At 38.2% G+C, this 19,041-nt stretch overlaps 1 protein-coding gene across 1 annotated transcript in view; it reads right to left on the reverse strand.

The window, feature by feature from the left end:
• The window catches only part of brinp1 (bone morphogenetic protein/retinoic acid inducible neural-specific 1), a 152,852-nt gene that overhangs the window by 32,922 nt on the left and 100,889 nt on the right, over positions 1 to 19,041 (reverse strand). The window contains exon 6 of the mRNA XM_086053829.1: positions 11,166 to 11,271. Within this exon, the coding sequence (XP_085909955.1) occupies positions 11,166 to 11,271 (106 nt within the window). The remainder of the gene's footprint in view (positions 1 to 11,165; positions 11,272 to 19,041) is intronic.

The raw sequence follows: 19,041 nt of genomic DNA on the forward strand, positions 1-19,041 counted from the left end.
AGTTGAAGGTGCAGACACTTCTGTTAACATTCTGGATAATTCGATTAACAAGTACAATTTGGTGCTCGGCCTTGTTGGGTTTTCTAGTTTGAAAGAAAATATTGAATTTCTTCACTATATTTCACTGGGAGAAATATTTCATAAGAAATTGGTCTCGAGTTCAATTGGTGTCAAAGTGTCTTCCGCTTCCCTTCAACTGGAACGGCAATAGTAATTTGCTGTGGCACATTAATGTGCTCTTTGTTTGTTTCACCCGACTCCAAGTTGACACTTGAGAAGTGCTTTCAATATTAGCTAGAGTGGAATTTAAATTTCTCCAGAGACCGAAAGGTAAAATGATTCTGATTCTAAGCTCAGATGGAAGTTGTGTGGCGTTAAGCAGTCGGTATTTTAATTGTTCCCACATCTCCTGCTGTGTTGGCGAGAAAAAAAAAAAAATCTCATTTATCATTTCAACATCATGCTGTTGACTATGGAAATTGCGGAGTAAATTGCATTATGGTGTTAGTGATATCTTGCCAACGATAGGACTGCGATACTGCAATTAGCCGATGAAGGAAATCATCTACAATGCAATGGTGAAAACACACTTTACAAATACACATATTAAAAAAAAAGGATGAAATAATCTGAAAATACACTTCTCTCAAGTGATATTACTATAATTTAATAGTCAACAGTGATGTGTCCTTTTTTAATTACATCAAAACTCATCACCAATGACATTTGGAAATGTATGACTCCTGTTGTGAATTGTGCCATTCACCACCTTATTTTCTAGTTGTGCAAAAAAGTACTGAAGTGTCAGACATGCAATCAAAAGTTGAGAGAATGCAGAATCAATTTCACTTGTAAAGCTGACAAGGTTGATGGTTTTGGTGGCAAAAAGTTTGAGGACCCAAGTGCAGGGAAGAAAGAAGTGCAGGAGTCTCAAAACTATGTGTTCGTCAAAAAAAAAAGAAAAAAAAAAGAGGCCAACAAGGAATGTGGAATCAAGAATAATTAAAGTCTAAACGAATAAAGATTCAAAGTGACACAAAAAAATACACCAACATGTTTACTTGACCATTGACAGTAACGTACAGTAATTAATTAAGAAACCAACCAATGCATGATTCGTTTAAGCTAGCAGAGAAGAACAACATTCGGGTATTCCCTTCATTCTTGATTTATACAAACTTTCAATTGGTACAGGATTTGGGCTGCGATTGATGACATTTCACAAGATCACAAGGATGTAAGAACAGACAAGAAAGCCAATTGAGGGATGGACAATGAACCAACAGAAAACAGAACTAAATAAGAAAAACAGACATGACAACGAGTTACACCTGGACAAGACACAAGTGGCTGAAGGGAGCTGATTGGTGGACACAAGGGACTGGGCTGATGAGAGCAACAAAAACCCAATCAACAAGACAAGACAACAAAAAGGACACAGAGAATGACAAATTCTGAAACACAAATTTAACCAAAACCAAATCACATCAAAAACAGTTTGGATAGGTGTTCTCGAGGACCGAACTTGGGCACCTCTGATGAAGGGTCTTCAAGTAATGTGGGGGGAAAACCCAAGCCAGGGTGGAACGAGCTACTTCCAAAATGTTTGAACGAAATCAAAGGGGCATTAGAAAGGTAAAAATCCATTAGCCAAGAAAGACCCAATCACTGTCAATAAAGCCGTCATAAATTACAAGCACAACAAAAGCAGAGTAGTTTGTCTTCCTTGACACATGCTTTCTCTCATCAGTCTCTTCTCCGCATTTTCTCAAGAGTCTATCTCGGCAGAGCCATGAGCCTATCGCGCAAGATTTATGAATATGTTCCAATAGCCTGAGCCAACAGTTTTCAAAGTGGTGAAGTGAAAATAAATTAAAGTGGCCCTGTAGGCTAGTCGTGAGCAGCGTGATGAATTAGATACTCATTGCGCTGTCGCTCCATCGCCGTCCCTCCTTTTTTGTGAGGAAGAATGCCGCAAACATTACAGCAAACACAAACATAAAAATTAATTTCCCTTCTTCTTTTGTAACGGATGTGTTGAGAAATTGATTTGTTGGCTTACTCCCAGTAAACACCATCCTTTGCAGAAAATAATTAGCAAATTGTTTTCTCCTCTTGGAATTGGTCATTTCATGCAATCAATTGCACAGGATTGTGTTATTTCTTCCACAAATTATCATATACAGTAAATCTTGAGAGGTACTGAAGCATGTCATGGGGTGCTCCATGAAACCGAACCAGCGTATCGATTTCCTTTATTAAAACATGCGACCCTTTGCCCGGAGAACTGATAAAAATGGAATCATTTTCAAGATGGATGGCTGCACACGATTTCTGCTCAAACACGGCAAAACCCCCTCCAGTACCTGATGAAATCTCCGACTGACCCGCAGGTCAGCCTTCAATTGGAAGTGGTCAATCAAGGGTAAGTTTCCATTCGGGCTGGCACGGCCATAAATCTTCTCCTCCTGGCTCACTCTTGCCAACTGCAGGCTGTCATTTTGTGTGTAAGCGCTACCTCACTCTTGTGTCACAATGTGATGTAACCTGTTCCTGGTAGAAGGTCATTTTCTTTTATTTTGTTTTGACTTTAGAAAGGCACTTGTGAAATGTGTTCGTCACACTGTAAATCGAAGATAATCAGTTAGATTGATGACACCTTGCCAGGTTTCAATCAGATGTGACAGTGGTTGCTTGGAAAAAAAAAAGACGTTTTTAGTAAACACATGGCTATTTTAAAATTAACATTAAACATACATTGACAATAGTAAAAATTGATTGGTGAACAAAATCAGGCCCGATCTTGTACTTCTAATTGGATTTTAAAAAAATAAAAAAACACTGCACCTGAGGAAAAACAACCAGAGACAGAAGGTGTGACCAATGAGATGTCAGTCTTTTTCTGTGCATTTGCATACCCACAAAAGACCTTTTCTTGTGGGCACATTCATCCATCATCATCTATCCATCTATGTACTGTATATATTCTCTAAAACAAATGTACAACTTATTTCTCTTAATTTACTATTTTGTAATTACTTCACTGGACAACATTTTTATTTTACTAACGCCCAATCCTGCTTCACCACCTTGATCAAGCTAATCAAGGTATTTGCAGGCTAATGGAAATCATGACACCTGTCATGACACCTGTAAAGTGCTAAATAAAGCCACACTTATTTAAGGCCACTACAACTCAATTAAAGACATCTCATTCAGCAAATATGAGAAATGTGTGTGGAATGTATGAGGGCAATATTAGAATAATTCAACTTTTTCAGAAATTTGATGATTATTTTTTTTTGGGGTGGTTCCAACCATTCCTAGTTTCGTAAAATGTTCAATTTTCAATGACAAATTGTGAAATGTGTTAAATTCTTCAAAGTATATCTTCAAAGAAAATATAACAATTTTGTTTGTGCATTTTTAAAAAGTTTTAATGGGAATAAATCACTTGCATGCATATTTAAAGAAGGCTTTTTTTTATGTGGAGTGATCAGAGACATGGAATACGATGATTCATTCTTGTGACCTATAGCGAAGCAGCAATAAGTTCCCAAAATAGTTTCCGCATAATAACATGCTCTAATGACCGCCTGCGTTGTCGTGACTGAATGTCGAACAAGCCCGAATATGAAAGAAACTTTTCAGCGGCCACATTAAGTTGACACCAATAAAAGTCTTGGGCTTGATTGATCAAAGCTGTGTGAAATGTATTGTGAAAAAAAGACACACTTGCAGCGCCATCCTTAATTTGGATGATTTATCGGAAAAAAGGGAAAACACAAGCTTGTTGGTTTAATATGCCAGCTATTCTAAATCTGCAGAGGGAAGTACGAGGACAGCGCTTTGGCTTTGATAGGTGGCTCCGTTTATGTTGAAGTCCAAGAGCATATTCTCATCTATATCTAAGTGCAAGCAGGAGGCACATCCAGGGAGTGTCATATCCGCATTGTGTTATCAGTGGCTTGCAGCCTAGCCTGCTTACAAAAGACGACAGGGACCACCAGGGTGAGAGAAAAACACATTTGCTTTTGAATATTCCAATGCTTTGTGTATGATGTTTGTCTGAAATGTCTCCGGGGTGAACTAAAAAGTAATTTTCTTCGCAGTGTTTAATTTGCATCTTAAACCTGACCTTGTATGCAGCGTGAATGTTAGGTTATGGTGTTGGCATAGTACTTATTATCTGACTTCCAGTCAAGCCATTTTGCTCTGTTGAACGAATGTCAGGTTTGACAGCAGATATTTATTTCGAAAACATTTTAGAGAGGTCCATCTCTCTTCTTTAAATTAGAATATAATGGCAAAGCTACACAAAAAAAATGACGAGTTCCTAGCGACTAAAGTGGCCCATTGAAAATCACAGCAATGTACCTTTACATAAACTAATGCAATCCTTTGTGAAGGTTTCAAGATTTCAATATAATGGCCTACCATTTCTCCCCGTTGAAAGCATGCACCATCCTTTCACGCCGTTTATTTTACACAAACGTTTTCTGTAAAATGTAATTATGAGTGTGTGTTTTTGTACATGAGAGGAAAGTGTAGCGTGTGTCTTTCATGTCCAAATTCTGAAAACATAATATAGTGGTGCGAAAAATCAAAATGTCACTTTTGAGCCTCCATTTATAATAGCATAGGGTAATGCCAGCCTTTATATTCACATTTCAATTTGGACTGCTTGTGTGTTGTGTGTTTTACCCAGACCACATGCTGCTTTCTAAAGTAATTCAATAATGAATAAAATATTCAACTTAGCTCCATATACCAAATATGTTCATAATCATCGGAATCAAACATTAACGCAAACTGTTCTGCCCTCCACCTCCGTGCAGCAGTTGGGGGTTAAAGGGCTCACTGAAGGGGCACCACAATGGTGTTAATGAAGAAGTGAAAGTCTTGGTAAGTTCACTGTGTGAGGCTATGGCCTCAAGATGGCTAACCTTTGGGGCTACCGTTGCCGCTCTAAGTGTAATGTCATGACTCCAAAATGTTATTTTTACTCGCAACGTGCTAAATAATGACTTCCTGTGCTCAAAAAGGAATCAAATTCATGCATAACAACAATGGTACTACAGTAAGCCCCCAACCTTTCAGGGGGATAAGGACTGAACCTTGACATTAACAGCGAAGAAGTGCAGGTAATAATTGACCATCTTTGTCCAGAGAGAGAGAGAGAAATGTATCATTTCCTGGACTCCAATTAATACATTTCCCTCAGACGTCTTCCTAATGTAGTAAAAGTCAGATATGAATCCACCAATATGACTGCAGTGTAAACGTTCATTTTGGCTTTAGCTCTGTCAGCAACTGGCGTCAATCACAGAAATGTGACATCAATTATTGTAATGGATATTTTACACAGCTGGTACATGTTCACATAGTAATGGCTGGCTCTTCGCCCAAGATTATTTTTGTCCTCCCAAGAAACTGGAAACAATGTTTATGTTTGTGGACACGAGCCAGCTCAAGTACCTATATATTTATTTTATAGATGTCAGAAGACCATACCTAGTATCCGCGCATCTGCTTTATGAAAAGCTTAAAGGCAACTCTTGGTATTTCCCTGTGTTCTCGATCCATTTTCTATACCTCACCACTTATCCTCTTCTTATCTTTCCTCCCGTAGGGTCGTAGGTGTGCTGGAACTTATCCGAGCTGACTTTGGGGGAGAGGTGGCGTAAAGCTTTCGCTCATCCACAACACTTTTTTTTTTTTTTTTTTAGGCTTGGCTCCTTAAAAAGTTAGCTGTTTTGGCTCCAAAGTGGCCCCTCACTATTTTTAGTGCTTCGAATAATTTATTAACAAATTATGTATAAAAATGCTACCAAACAAACAGTAAAATGTAACTGAACTTTATTTATAGAGCATCTAAAAAAACACAGCTTTAACAAACGTGCTGTACATCAAACACAACACAATACAACTACTACAACTACTACTACTACTAATAATAATCATCATCATAAAATACAAATTAAATATATTTTTCTCATTAAAATTACTTCACTGCCAAAGACATATTTATGGCTTTTCACAGTCCAGAGATTCAATCGCACAAATTTATTTATATTTTTTTCAATTTTTTTTCAAAGGTTAGCGCAAAAGAGGGTCTGAAAATGTCTGGCAGTGAATGAGTTAAAATATAAAATAAATCCTTCACATTGCCATTTGACATACAATAATTCCAAAGGTTAGATGAGAGTGACAAACACAAACAACACAAACCCCCACTTTTGGAAGTGAAAATGGGATCGTTCGCAATTGTCACATCACTACAAATTTGAGTTCCATGATTTTATTTTTCTTGGACTGATTCACGCAATTATCGTATGTGATGCTCATTTTCAAGCACGATCAAAGCTAGAATAGAGTTAATGAGAAGCAACAGACGTTGGTATATTTGAGGACATATGGACAAATGATGAGTTTGTGATTAGGTAAGTGCGTATGGGCTTGTGATTGGCTTAAATGGATCAAAAGGCTAATGGTGTTTGCCACTTTCTGGAATTATATCTGAATTTTCAAAAAGTTTTAGTTGTTTGGTTTTGCAGGGTTAGGAAATGAACCTTCAAACAATGCCATGATCGGCAGTCTGCTAGTAGGCCTGGCTCTATTTTTGTCAAAACGACGCTTGTCAGCTTCTGCGTTTGAACTCAAATTCTATGGAAAATGGACGGGAGTATTATTTCTTATATTTCCAGTTGCACAAATTAAATTGAGATGCATTGAAAGACAGCGAGAGGCGGTAGTGGTGCTTAGAGCAGCCCTGTGTCAATAGTTTTTCTTTGGTTACTTTCCCTTCCTTTATGTTGTCAAAAAAGAAGATGATGCCTTTGAGAGCTTTTCTCAGGGAGGAGCATTAACTATAAAGGCCAGAAACTCATTTTTCCTCAAAGAAAGGTAAAAAAAAAAAAAGATGCAGTGAAACCGCTTTAGGGGGTTCAAAAGTTAGTCCAGATGGCCAAAGTTTCCATTTGGATTTTTTTCCTTCCTAGCCAAATAAATACAGCGTCACTTTCGGTTACATTAATCAACTTTGTACTTAGAGCGGTGTCCAAGTGGATGCTTGTAACCTTTCTTTTCAAAGTGTTCATTATGCACATGCACACTTTTGGCATTATTGTGAAAGCCCTTCTGACACACTTGGTGGCAATGTGGAAATCTATTCTGACTATTTATTTCATGGAGTGGCCTCATGCATACTAGACTTGAATCAGTCATGATATAATATTAGTTTTTCCCCAGCCCTTCAAATTTAAGAAACATTACTGGGGGCGATATATATCGCCATCGATATTAGCGTCAACGTTCTTCCACAATGTGCAATTTTATATTATCGATACGCCGTAGATGGCAAAGGAGGAGGAAGTTATGAGTCTTCATTCTGCAAATCGGCAAGCGGGATTCAGTCACGTGACTCGATGGCCCCCTCCCATATCGAGCGCAAGACGGCATTTTTCATATTGAGTAAATGGAGGAATGGAGCAGTCTCCTGTCAGCCTGGAAATAATTCGGGGTGGACAAGACTGACATTGGTCAAAAAAAGCATTGTAAGATGCGCTGAAGAGTGGTCGCGTAAAGAGCAATTCACTAACACTTTGGTTCACCCACCATCCATTTAAGGATTACATGACTTCACAGGCCAGACTACCGCTAAACAAAAGATAAGTTGTTGTTATCCTTTCGGCTTTTCCCCTCAGGGGTCGTCAAGATGAGCAAAACAAAACTTGCTGAGTTGACGGTAGTAATGACAATGCAAGTAAATGTTGGCGATGCATAACGCCGCATTCACCTATGTGAACAATTAAGATTGTTTTATCTTGCAATCTGGTGGAACAGTAGGCATGTTACCACTTGTTTCATGCAGTTTAATAAAGAATATAATGTAAGGAAGCTCTGTAATCACAGCCTGAAAGCATTGCTCTTCCATCGGCCGAAGTAAAGTTTGTTCCTCCTTAACAGATTGTCATTCTCCACCATTATATATCCCATTGGAATCCAATCTATAGTGGCTTTCTGGGTAGAATACAAAATAAAGAGTCTGTCTAACCTTGTGAGTTGAATCACCACATCAGAGATGACATAGTCGTTATTAAACGAATCTATCCAACAAATGGTGGGCGCAAAGGGGGCAAGCAAATTGTCAGTAACCTCTCAGTAAGGTCAGAATAATAACACCAAAATACTGTCCCAAAGCTCTGATCGCCTCAACATGTGATTAGGTCAGGCCAAATCAAACTGAGTTATGTGAACTGAGTAAATGAAAAGCTTTAAGCTTTGCAGATTTTATGTTCCCAAGAGAAGAAATTGCTGAGGGGTGCACGTGGCTGGCTTCGAGAGACACGCAAACAACATATATAGTCGGGATAAAAGAAGACTAATTGCAACAGGAACACTCGCGCTGATGACAAAATGGGCAAATTAAATAAGTGGATGTCATTATTTCAGCGGGGCATACCTTCAAAGTGCTCCTCTGGGAATGGGCCTCTCTTTATGAGCTGTGCAAAGTGCCATCGCTTTGAAAACCACTGCCAAGCGTGTTGATAAAGTTAAGCCATCCACTTCTAATTAAGAAGGCCTAAAGCAAAATTTCACTCCTTTTAAAAAAGCCTTTTCAGGTGAGCTTGAATCTTGTCAAATTCAATGAAGGGATTCCAGAGAAATGTGTATTATCAGCTGGTCAACATAAACAACCACATCTTAGTATTGCTGTTTACTGTTTATCCTGACAAAATTAATTGCCATTTTGGGGGCCTCAACATGATCGAAACCCGACCAAATATTGCGTTTCCCGGTAAAACTGTATGTATTTTAGGTTTGCCGAACATTATCCCGAAAAACTCACTAAGTAAAAGAAATCAGTCGCCGACACCCCCAAAATTCCTAGACCAATTGATTAAATTACACAACAAGAAGACTACCATTTTGGGATCAAGTAGCCATTTTAGGAGAATTCCCTAAATTTCGGGCAAAAGAGCCCCATTTGGAAGTAGGTCACCTAGACACATGGATGATGCTAAACCCCCCAACTTTTTTTTTTTTGCCTAGACCAGTGGCCGGCAACCCTTTCATCCTTATGTTGCTGCTCTGCGTGGCTTGGGAAAGTAAATAATAAGTGTCTGATTGAAGTGCATGTCATTTGTCTCAAAAACGTACATCATGTCTTCTTAGTACGTCAAAGTTTTTGGCCACTTTCACATGTGGTCCTAGATTGGATACCAATGGGATTTTTTTTTTTTTTTTTGCAATGCAACTGCAGTCTGAACCGCCTGGTCGCATGTATCCGACATTGACGTCATCCTCAGCCCAAAATGCGCTCCGAGCGGTCGGAGGCAAAGTTCTGGGAGCGGGGAGATCGAATCTGCAAAGTTGTTTAGAGTAACTGTATTGACTTCATGTTTGACTTTAAGCATAAAGCTGACATTTATGGTGATTATGGTATATATATATATATATATATATATATATATATATATATATATATATATATATATATATATATACGGTATGGTATATATATATATATATATATATATATAATATTATATATACACATACACATTTTACATGTCAAAAAGTGTTTGCGGCTCTCAGTGTTTTCTTTTACTTGGAAAACGTATCGAAATGGCTCTTTGAGTGTAAAAGGTTGCCGACCCCTGATCTAGGTGAATGAAATGTTGGCTTGATGATGATCATCTTGAGAAATTGCCATGAAAAAGGAGGCGTGAGGGGTGCTCACAGCTATAATTCACCAAACCAGTACATGGCCCTTTTCAATGCTCCGCCATTAGACAAAAGGCATAAGGTCATGAAATGAATAGTTTCATTAAATATGAATATGTCACATCATATCTCACAATTTAATTAACTAATGGGCAATTAGATACAGGATTTCACACTTTAATGAATTTATTCTTGTTTTAATTATCTGTTGAATTAGATTTTAAATTTTGGCACAACCCCCCCACACACACACACACTAATACATACTTATTATGTTCCACAAGTGCACGCATCCTGTTAGAACTGGGGATGGCTGTGTTCAGAATTATATTCAACATTCAAACTCATGTTAAACGGAAGTCAACAATCTGTACTGCGTTTGCTCCAAACATACCTTAGGGAATTATGGCCAAAAAAATTAACATTGAATTGTGTATGTATACATCATTGATTAGCACATTTGATTCATACAGTATTCATATATAGTGTCAGGCTCGCAATATTCCATATAAATTGCCGTGGCATTAGATCTCCTCCTCTGTATCTGGATTTTTCAGAGGCCTCTTTCAGATTCAGACAATTTCCCACTTCATGTGTTTTCTTCTCTTCACAATGTCATGACGCATATCCAAACTGTGCCACGTTAACTGTGTCACTTGAACTATGTGATGTATTTGAAATGCAGTACCGTCAAGTCTGTCATCAACAGCTTGGTAAAGAATGCCAACAAAGAACAAGTCTTGTACTTGAGAGCAAATCTTTAGAAGCCATTGAGCGAGAGATCATTTAAACCATTCCTTGGACAAAATCACTCAGTTCTCTGATTTTTAGAGGACAAATAACGATCTCACTGTTTCAAGGAGAGGGGATGATCATTGGCATCAGAATGAAGAAAACGCGCCTTTTGAAAATCTCCGGCTGCTCGTAATCATCTCGGTAAACTCGCCTAAATCAAAAGAAGCAATCACACTGTTCAAATACGTGACCGCAGATTACACAGCTCTCCATCGTTGACTTCAATTGTATTTGCCTGCCCCCGTAATTACTTTTGCGATATATTTAAGAGCTTCAAAGACAAAAACTGCTGGTGCGTTAAAATTTGTTACTTAGATTCAATGTTGAAATAATACCACAATTGTTGCTCAACCATGATGAAGGGCCTTGAAATTATTATAATATATTATATTTTTTTATGTATTGAAGCCCACCATTCATTGCGGGGACCCTTAAAAGGTGACGATTCACTCCAGAGAGAAACCATATAAAAACAACTCTTTCCTACATACTTTAATTTTTACCCCCCAGACTCCAAAGGTTTACGCACAATGCGTCACTGTACTCCATTTTGAAACGACAAAATGGAGTTTGCCCAGGCGTGACACAGTGTCACACGGCATCCCCGACGGTTAATACAGACACGGCGGCTTTTTGTTTACCTTGCAGATGAAGCTTGCTCTCTGGGCTCTGCAGCAAGACGGAGCTGACCGAGTCCAGATTGTCGTAGCTGCTGCATCCCAATGGGCCCGTGCGTGTCTCCGTCACCTGTCACGAGACAAGAAGATTAAAAAACACTTTGTTTTGATGCCTAACGTTTTGTCCAAGTACTTATATGACACGCCTCACAATGTGTTCGTTCAACAAGAGGCGGAGAGGATCACCAGCCGTCTTGTGGCTGACCGAGCACAAGTGTTGCTTCTGTTAACCCTTCTGTTGTGTGCATTTCTTTCCAACAATATCCATGGGTTGATGTGAACCCCTCTACCTTAAATCATCCCAAAATACATTACGAAAAAAATAAAAGTAAAAAAAATATATATATATCTTTATATATATTTTTTTCTTTTTTTTATTATTATTTCTTTTTAAGAAAAGAAAAAAAATAAGGCCAGCAGATCACATTTCATCTCATTGGCTTTCTCTAAGTTTTTCAAATGGCTAAATGATTATATAAATAATGTGAAAAAAATCAGCAATCCTTCTCTGGCCTCTTTATTTATTTGTGTTTTTTTTTTTTCCAATCACCTCTTTGGGAGGCCTCTTTAAATTAGGACCACTGACTCGGTTTATGGTAAAACAAAAGGTGTCCTTGTAGTTATTATATTAAAGGTTATGTTTCATATCGTCGCTGTCCTGCGAAAAACACTTATGTCCAATTTTAGGAAAACATTTCAATGTTCACATTAATGCAATGTCTGTAATGCGGAAACACCATTCCTGTAAAAATAAGAAAATTGAAAAAAATGGACATGAGTGTTTTTCACATGACAGCGACGATATACTGTAGTGGCCATGTTAAAAACCTGGACATAATATTACACTACATTACAACATGTAAATTAATGAGCTGTTTTACAGGAACCTATATAGCGATTCAAACAGTTTACCTAACTGGTTGACATTAGGAATGAGCCTTTAAAATTGCTCACTCTGCAGTCGTATGTTTGTGTTATGTCAAAATGTGTTACGTTTTCAAAACAAAGCAACGAGAACATCACGTTGAAAATACTGATTTTCAAGTGGAAACAAGAAAGAATTACAATTCTAAGTTGAGGCTCATCAATAGCACGCCAATGATAAGATGATATGTTCATAAGTGTTTGGCAAAGTCATAAGTCCTAAAATTGTCGCCCAGAGTCGAGTCAAGTCATCTGAATGCAGACCCTCAACACTGCGGCACCATCCCAGCAGTATATGTGACAATGTCGCCCACTAGCATGAGACAGGACTGCATCCTTTGAACAGGCTACTTTCAGTAAAACAAGAAATAGGTTGTGTGATTGTCACAGCCGATGTTGCCACAGAAAGTAACTCTCATGATTTGTTTGGCACAGTGGCACGTGCTTCTACACAACCAGCGCCCTTTAAAACATTTATTCAACAGTTGATAAAAGTTTTATCAAGGTGACAGTTTGGAACAAATTACTACAAATATACAAAACTGTAAATTGAAATGAGATTTTTGTTTGTCAATGTCGTATTGAGATAGGATTAATGTAATGACAATTTGGGGTGACAACTTCATCCATGTTTAATGCCTTTCCATGTTCAAGAAAGTCCACGGGAAGACTGAGAACAATGGCCATCGTTAAATCTTAAAGCGTACATTTAAGCGTCGTTCCCACTAGATTTGAAAAAGATGAACACATTGTTTGACATTAAACTGCTGGCAACGCGCCCTAACTCACCATTAAAGATGGGTTTAAAACACTTTTATGGGGGGCATCAACGGACATTTTTCTCGAATAAAAAAGCCCAAGTCCATGCCAAACAGCCTGACTAAGACATATAACAATGGCTCCAAATGCCCGACCAAACTGCCTTCAAGAGGAAATAATGGAGCTCTTCCGATGTGAAGAGGCTGCTTTTGATGTACAACATTCAATTTTTTGTGAGAAGGTTGTCCTTAAAAACATAAGGAAGCGAATATGAAGTGAAGGGCTCCAACCTATTGAGTACCCGTAGTCCCAAATAGCACCTTTGAAAGGTTAGAAGGGAAATGTAATCAGACAGGTAAAAATGCATTGCAATGACTGAGGAGACTGAGGAGTGCTACACCTATCTATCCATCTCTCTCTCTCTCTCTCTCTCTCTCTCTCTCTCTCTCTCTCTCTCTCTTATATATATATATATATATATATATATATATATATATATATATATATATATATATATACAATATATTGATTGTTCTATGAGGTTCATACATATATATATATATATATATATATATATATATATATATATATATATATATATATATAGAGAGAGAGAGAGAGAGAGAGAGAGAGAGAGAGAGAGAGAGAGAGAGAGAGAGCGCGTACCGGTGATGGCAAAGAGCATCAATGTGATGATAACCATAGAACAGGAAATATAATGTATTAATAGTGACGTCTCTGTTCTGTCTGTTCAGTACAATACGGCACAAAAAAGACAGTAAGTCAAAACTGTAAAAAAAAAAAACGTAATGCAACACAAAGTTAGCTATTTCATGTGAATGTGAGTACATCATTTGTTGTTGATATTTAGATGAATGTTATTTTTATAGAATGCCTGTCCTGTTACAAGCGAGGAATGGATTATTTCCAATGGGAGAAATTGTATTAAATTTAACACAAAGCAAAGTAAACCTACTGTAATAATGAGGAAAAGTTTGAAAGAAGTTGATCACGTTGGACTTTTCTCTTGTCTTTCATGTCGATCGCGCACCAGATGGTGTGCTGACATGCAAGAAATGAGACAGATGTATTTCTTAGCCGCCGCATCAGGTCGTTAAGGCGGGTAGGGGAGGAATGCAAAAAAATCTGATTGGGATGAGCCTACATAAATAAAGACTGCATTTCGGCATTCGACCATCGTAAGACACACTGTTGTAAAAGGATAGCGTTGTAATTTTAATTACTTTTACTGGTACGGGAATGTCTGAACACATTGCCGTAAAATGGGACCGATGGCTCATCTCAGGAAGCTCGATTGGCAGCAGTTTAAAACACGTCGCAGAAATTGAACACCTGTCATTTGTAGCTCTGGGCCATCAAACAACCACCAACTAGCCCACCTTCCTGTTTTCTTTTTTTTTTTAATCACCAAACCTATCGTCTCCTTGAGAAAATCCTCTAACATAGTAAGAGAAATAGATCAATCGAAACCTACTAATTCAATCATACAACTACATTTATAACTACATGTTTTAATGTAAATGTTTCACATTACTTCCAGTCAATCTACAACAAGAAGGTTAGCATTCAACCCATAAGACAATCCAAGAAGAAAAACGGCCTGTGGCCTGTATTTTGTTTCAATAAAAACCTTAACGTTTACATCGTGCAAAGGGTAATGCGACACAAAATAGGCCAATAAAGCAAACAAGCAACAAACGGTTGGTGAAATTGCATTTTCCCGTAAGGCCCGTTGCTGTATTACTTATCTTGTATGTATCTCACCACTAACAAAGTAGAAAAGAAAAACGGTCTTGCTGTTGTAAAATTCAATATGTCGATTGATTGTTCTATGAGGTTCATATATACGATGCTAGTAGTCTTTGTCACAACATTCAAAGCAAAACGGCAATGCATTTGTGCGAATATTTTCTTCGGTCCAATATTTCCCAGTCCAACCCTTTCTGATATGATATTGCATTACTTCAAACTTTGTCTTCTGTATCGTATTTGTCTTTATCCCACCATTCTTTGACAAAATGCCATCCCATTACAACATATTTCCTCTTAGGTACGGTATTTGTTATCTAATTTGTATTTGGCACCCAATCTGTACTCAAGACGACACTACATTACTAGAACATTACTCCACTGCATAATATTTATTTTTGTCACACGCATCACAATATGACACCGCATTACATCGAGTTTCCTATTTGTTCTGATATTTGTGACACCATCGCTTCATGATACGACGCTGTTACTTTGTAGATTATTCAGAGTGGTTCAGTAATGTAGCGTGGTACTGCATGTATTTATTTGTCCCTTGTCGCCTGCTCCCACCAGTAGACTGAGACATGTTTACATTCATTGCCCACACACACATGCAGTGCTAATAGATGTGCATAAACATGAGCACAGTCATACACAGCTTTATGGATTAAAGTGCGGCCTTGATAATCTGCGGGACTTTTTGGAGAGCTCCAGTATGCGCCTCACTTCCTCTCTGAGCACACACCAGCAGATTATGAAAATGCGGAGTCTAACGTAATAAAAATACAAGGAGCAATCAAACGACTGAAGTGGGCCTTAGGGGGGACAGAGGAGGATTTGGATTATTAGGCGGAACACAACAGTGGAATCCCACTGGGACGGCGCCACCCCACCACCGCACCCGGCTATATCAAAGCCCACCGTTAGACAGAAAGCAGAGTTCTGGAACAGCCTCGATAATTGTCATCTGTCATGATGAAAATCATCTTCACGCTGTAAATAAAACGATGCACAGGAGATCTAAAGTTTCCTCTGCAGTGGAGTGGCAAGATAAATAGCGCATGACGTATTCCCAACTCGACAAATAATGACGAATGCTAAATTAATCCCAGCAAAAGTCTCGATAAAATGTGCTATTTTTTTAGCTGTGCTATGGTGACCCTGTAAAACTAGAGCGTCAGTTTATTTAGTGCAGACTAGAGATAGACCGGTATGCTTTTTCAGGGCGGATACCGATTATTAGCAGTCAAAGAGGAGGCCGATAACCGATATTTGGAGCCGATATTGATTTTCAGTAAAAATGAAAATATTGGCATCAAAATCTAAAGAAAAATGAACTCTTAACTTTGCTGCAACGTCTTTAAGTCGTTGTTCAATAAACAGAAATCAATAAACGTCTTCTGTTTATTGAACAATGTTTCAGGTTTGCATGAGGGTTTTTTTTTTTTTTTTTAATTATTATTTCAAGACATTTTTGACAATATACATCTCTGTTATAAAATTCTAACAAAAGGCTCAGGGAGCACGCGGGGTTGTCAGCATGTCTTGAAAGGATAAATGAAAACCTAAACAATAGCTCCATGTAGTTTTCTACAGTAAATGAACATTTCAAAATGACAGAAAGTTAAACTTTCACATATATTTGTTTTGATTTCCACAGTTTTGAATATATTCATTATCGTCCAGCAGAGTTTTAAAAAAGGCTGATGCCGATATTCGTCAAAAAGCCAAATATTGGTACCGATAATCGGCCCGGCCGATAATCGGTCTATCCCTAGTGCAGGCCTATTAGAAAACCTGATAAATTGTATGTTGTCATCGATATTTGTTTGACTTCTACTCCCCCGTCCTGCATAAGTACTTTTAAAAATGCATCTTAGATGGCCATTGTGTAATCGGCTACAAAACAGCACGGCATCTATTGTACTATATGTGTACAAAGTTGATTTGTTTGGACAAAAGCAGAACAATGCATTTAATTTCTTCATTGCACATTATATAAATTATCATGAAATAAGAAAGCAAATGAGTGTCACTAATAGATTAGAGTTGGCCTATTTTGACCCACTTTAATGAGCACGTTGCGCAACATGCACTGTATCTACAAACTGATGTCGAACGCTTTTCAATAGTTTATTTCCCACTCTCCGCACACACTGGCCTATTCACTCATATGCTCGACCTTTCCTGTGCGCACACTTTTAATTAGACACCAATTAAAAATCTCATTAGGGCTTCAGCAGCTTGACAGTAAATAGTGAATTGGGCACATTTGGTGGGGCAAACTACAGGCTCACGTCAGATCACAACAAAGCGAAGATTCGCGCAATCTCGACGGCGACACAACATTGTTTTGACAACCGAACGCCACAGAGCGCCGTGTCACGGAGCGGCGCACATTATCCGCCATAATTGAAGTCGTCTTGCTGCATTAGTATGAAAGATCGGAAACCTTGCGTCTAATTAGTGAGTTATTTTTAATTACTCGTCAATGTATGAATTATTACACTGCATGCTGTGGGGTTACAGTATACAATAAGGACATTTTGCTGAACAAACAGAAACATACAGAAATGTGAAAAAAATATTTGGCATTACATTACATCAGTGACAACTTGTTTTCCAGAGGGTATGTGATTTTATAAATGTAATTAAAGCTGCCCTTGTAAAGTGCCCTTTATCGTGGCGAATACGCTAAATGATCATCAAACTTCTTTAACAGTTTCCCTTTACACAAGGGCCATTCTGATTGTTTAGTGTTTTATTTATATCTTTGGAAAAAATTCAACGTGTCTGTCAACCGGCTTCCACATTCATTCAACGCGGCCACTTCTGCCATCTGTGATTGGGTGAATGGATCGGACGTAGGTGGAACTTCCGCCTAGCGACAACAAGCGGGGACGGCTATATCATGCGATTACACCAACATTAACGATTCGTTCTCTTAATTAAAAACAATGATACATTTTAATAAATAATAGAGAAACTTGAAATACTTTTTTTTTTTTTTTTTTTTACAAAAATGAAATGATTTTCGGATGTTACAAACTCAAAGGCGATTTGTGATTGGATGATCAAGTATGCGGAGGTGAAACTCTCGCCTACTCATACAACAGCTTCCGCCTTCAGCCTCGGTAGGATATCACTAGTTTTCAGATAGCAGCACTTTGTTATGCAGGTTGCCATTGATGGTTACTCAGCGTGAGAAGAATTGCAACATAGATGCATGCGCTCGTCCATTCAAAGACCGTTCGCATATCGAAAATAGTACGTAAATAGAGGTAAGTTTTACCCCAAAATTTTGTATGCAACCGGAATTGTAGGTAAAAAGGAGCATTAATAACTCAAGGTTCGACTGTATATGTAATACCCATAATATATTATATTAGGGCTGGGAAAAAATATCATTTTGTGTTTCGCAATACTTTTTGTGCCGATACCAAGTATCGATACGTTGATGAAGTATCAATACTTTGATACCTTATGTATTGGCCCGTGTGTGTGTGTGTGGGTGTGTGTGTGTGTGTGTGTGTGTGTGCGTGCATACATGTGTGCATTTGATGGGAGCGCTATTCAAGCTGTGCAAAACTTGGCCACTTGGCGGCAGCGTGGGTCCTCTTATTGAGATACGTGTTGTTACATTGAGGAGTGGAAGAAATGCACGATTGAGTTTCGTAGTTACAACTTGGTTTTTGGCAGTGTAGGAAGAGCATATGCCTGTGAATATTATTTGGATGCTTCTCTGCAACGTTTGTGGATAAGTGCCTGTAGTTTGAGGGATTCAAGTGACGCGATTGGCACGCTTATTTTCATTAGCGCGTTAATGGTGTTTTCATTGTGCATTAGCCATGAGCTAACTACATTCGGGAAATAAAACGAAGTACTGTGATTTGTGTTCGAATGTGTGTTTAATTTTACAGTTAACTTCAACTAGAGTGTAATAAATGGCTTGAAACCAGCAACACAGACTCTTCTGGCGTTACTGTTCGCTATCTGCCAAACTGTAGTCAGTCTGCTCAGGAAGGGCAGAATACTTATGTTACGTTATGTTTTGCACATTCTGTAACATTTGAGGTCCTTAAAGTTGAGCTTTGCGATTGGAGTTTTATTTATATTTTTCTATCTTGCATTCCTGTGTGTCAGGAACAGTTACTGGAACAGTTTCATTTCAATCGGGACACTTGAAATGTCAAAAGGCACTTAAAGCTGAAGTAAACCCAAACATATTTATTTCAAGAATATGTTCCCAGCAGGCCCACTAGTTGAAACACGGCATTCTGATTAATTTTCCGTTTTGTTGAATAGAAGTTAAGCAGCAAAATGCACTCGTTTTAGCCATCTCCCGGGGCGACCATTTTGTCTTCTGTTGACTGAAAATGACATC

This window comes from Filicampus tigris, chromosome 15, assembly GCF_054856515.1.
Source record: "Filicampus tigris isolate MCC_2025a chromosome 15, RoL_Ftig_1.0, whole genome shotgun sequence".
NCBI classification, from domain to species: domain Eukaryota; kingdom Metazoa; phylum Chordata; class Actinopteri; order Syngnathiformes; family Syngnathidae; genus Filicampus; species Filicampus tigris.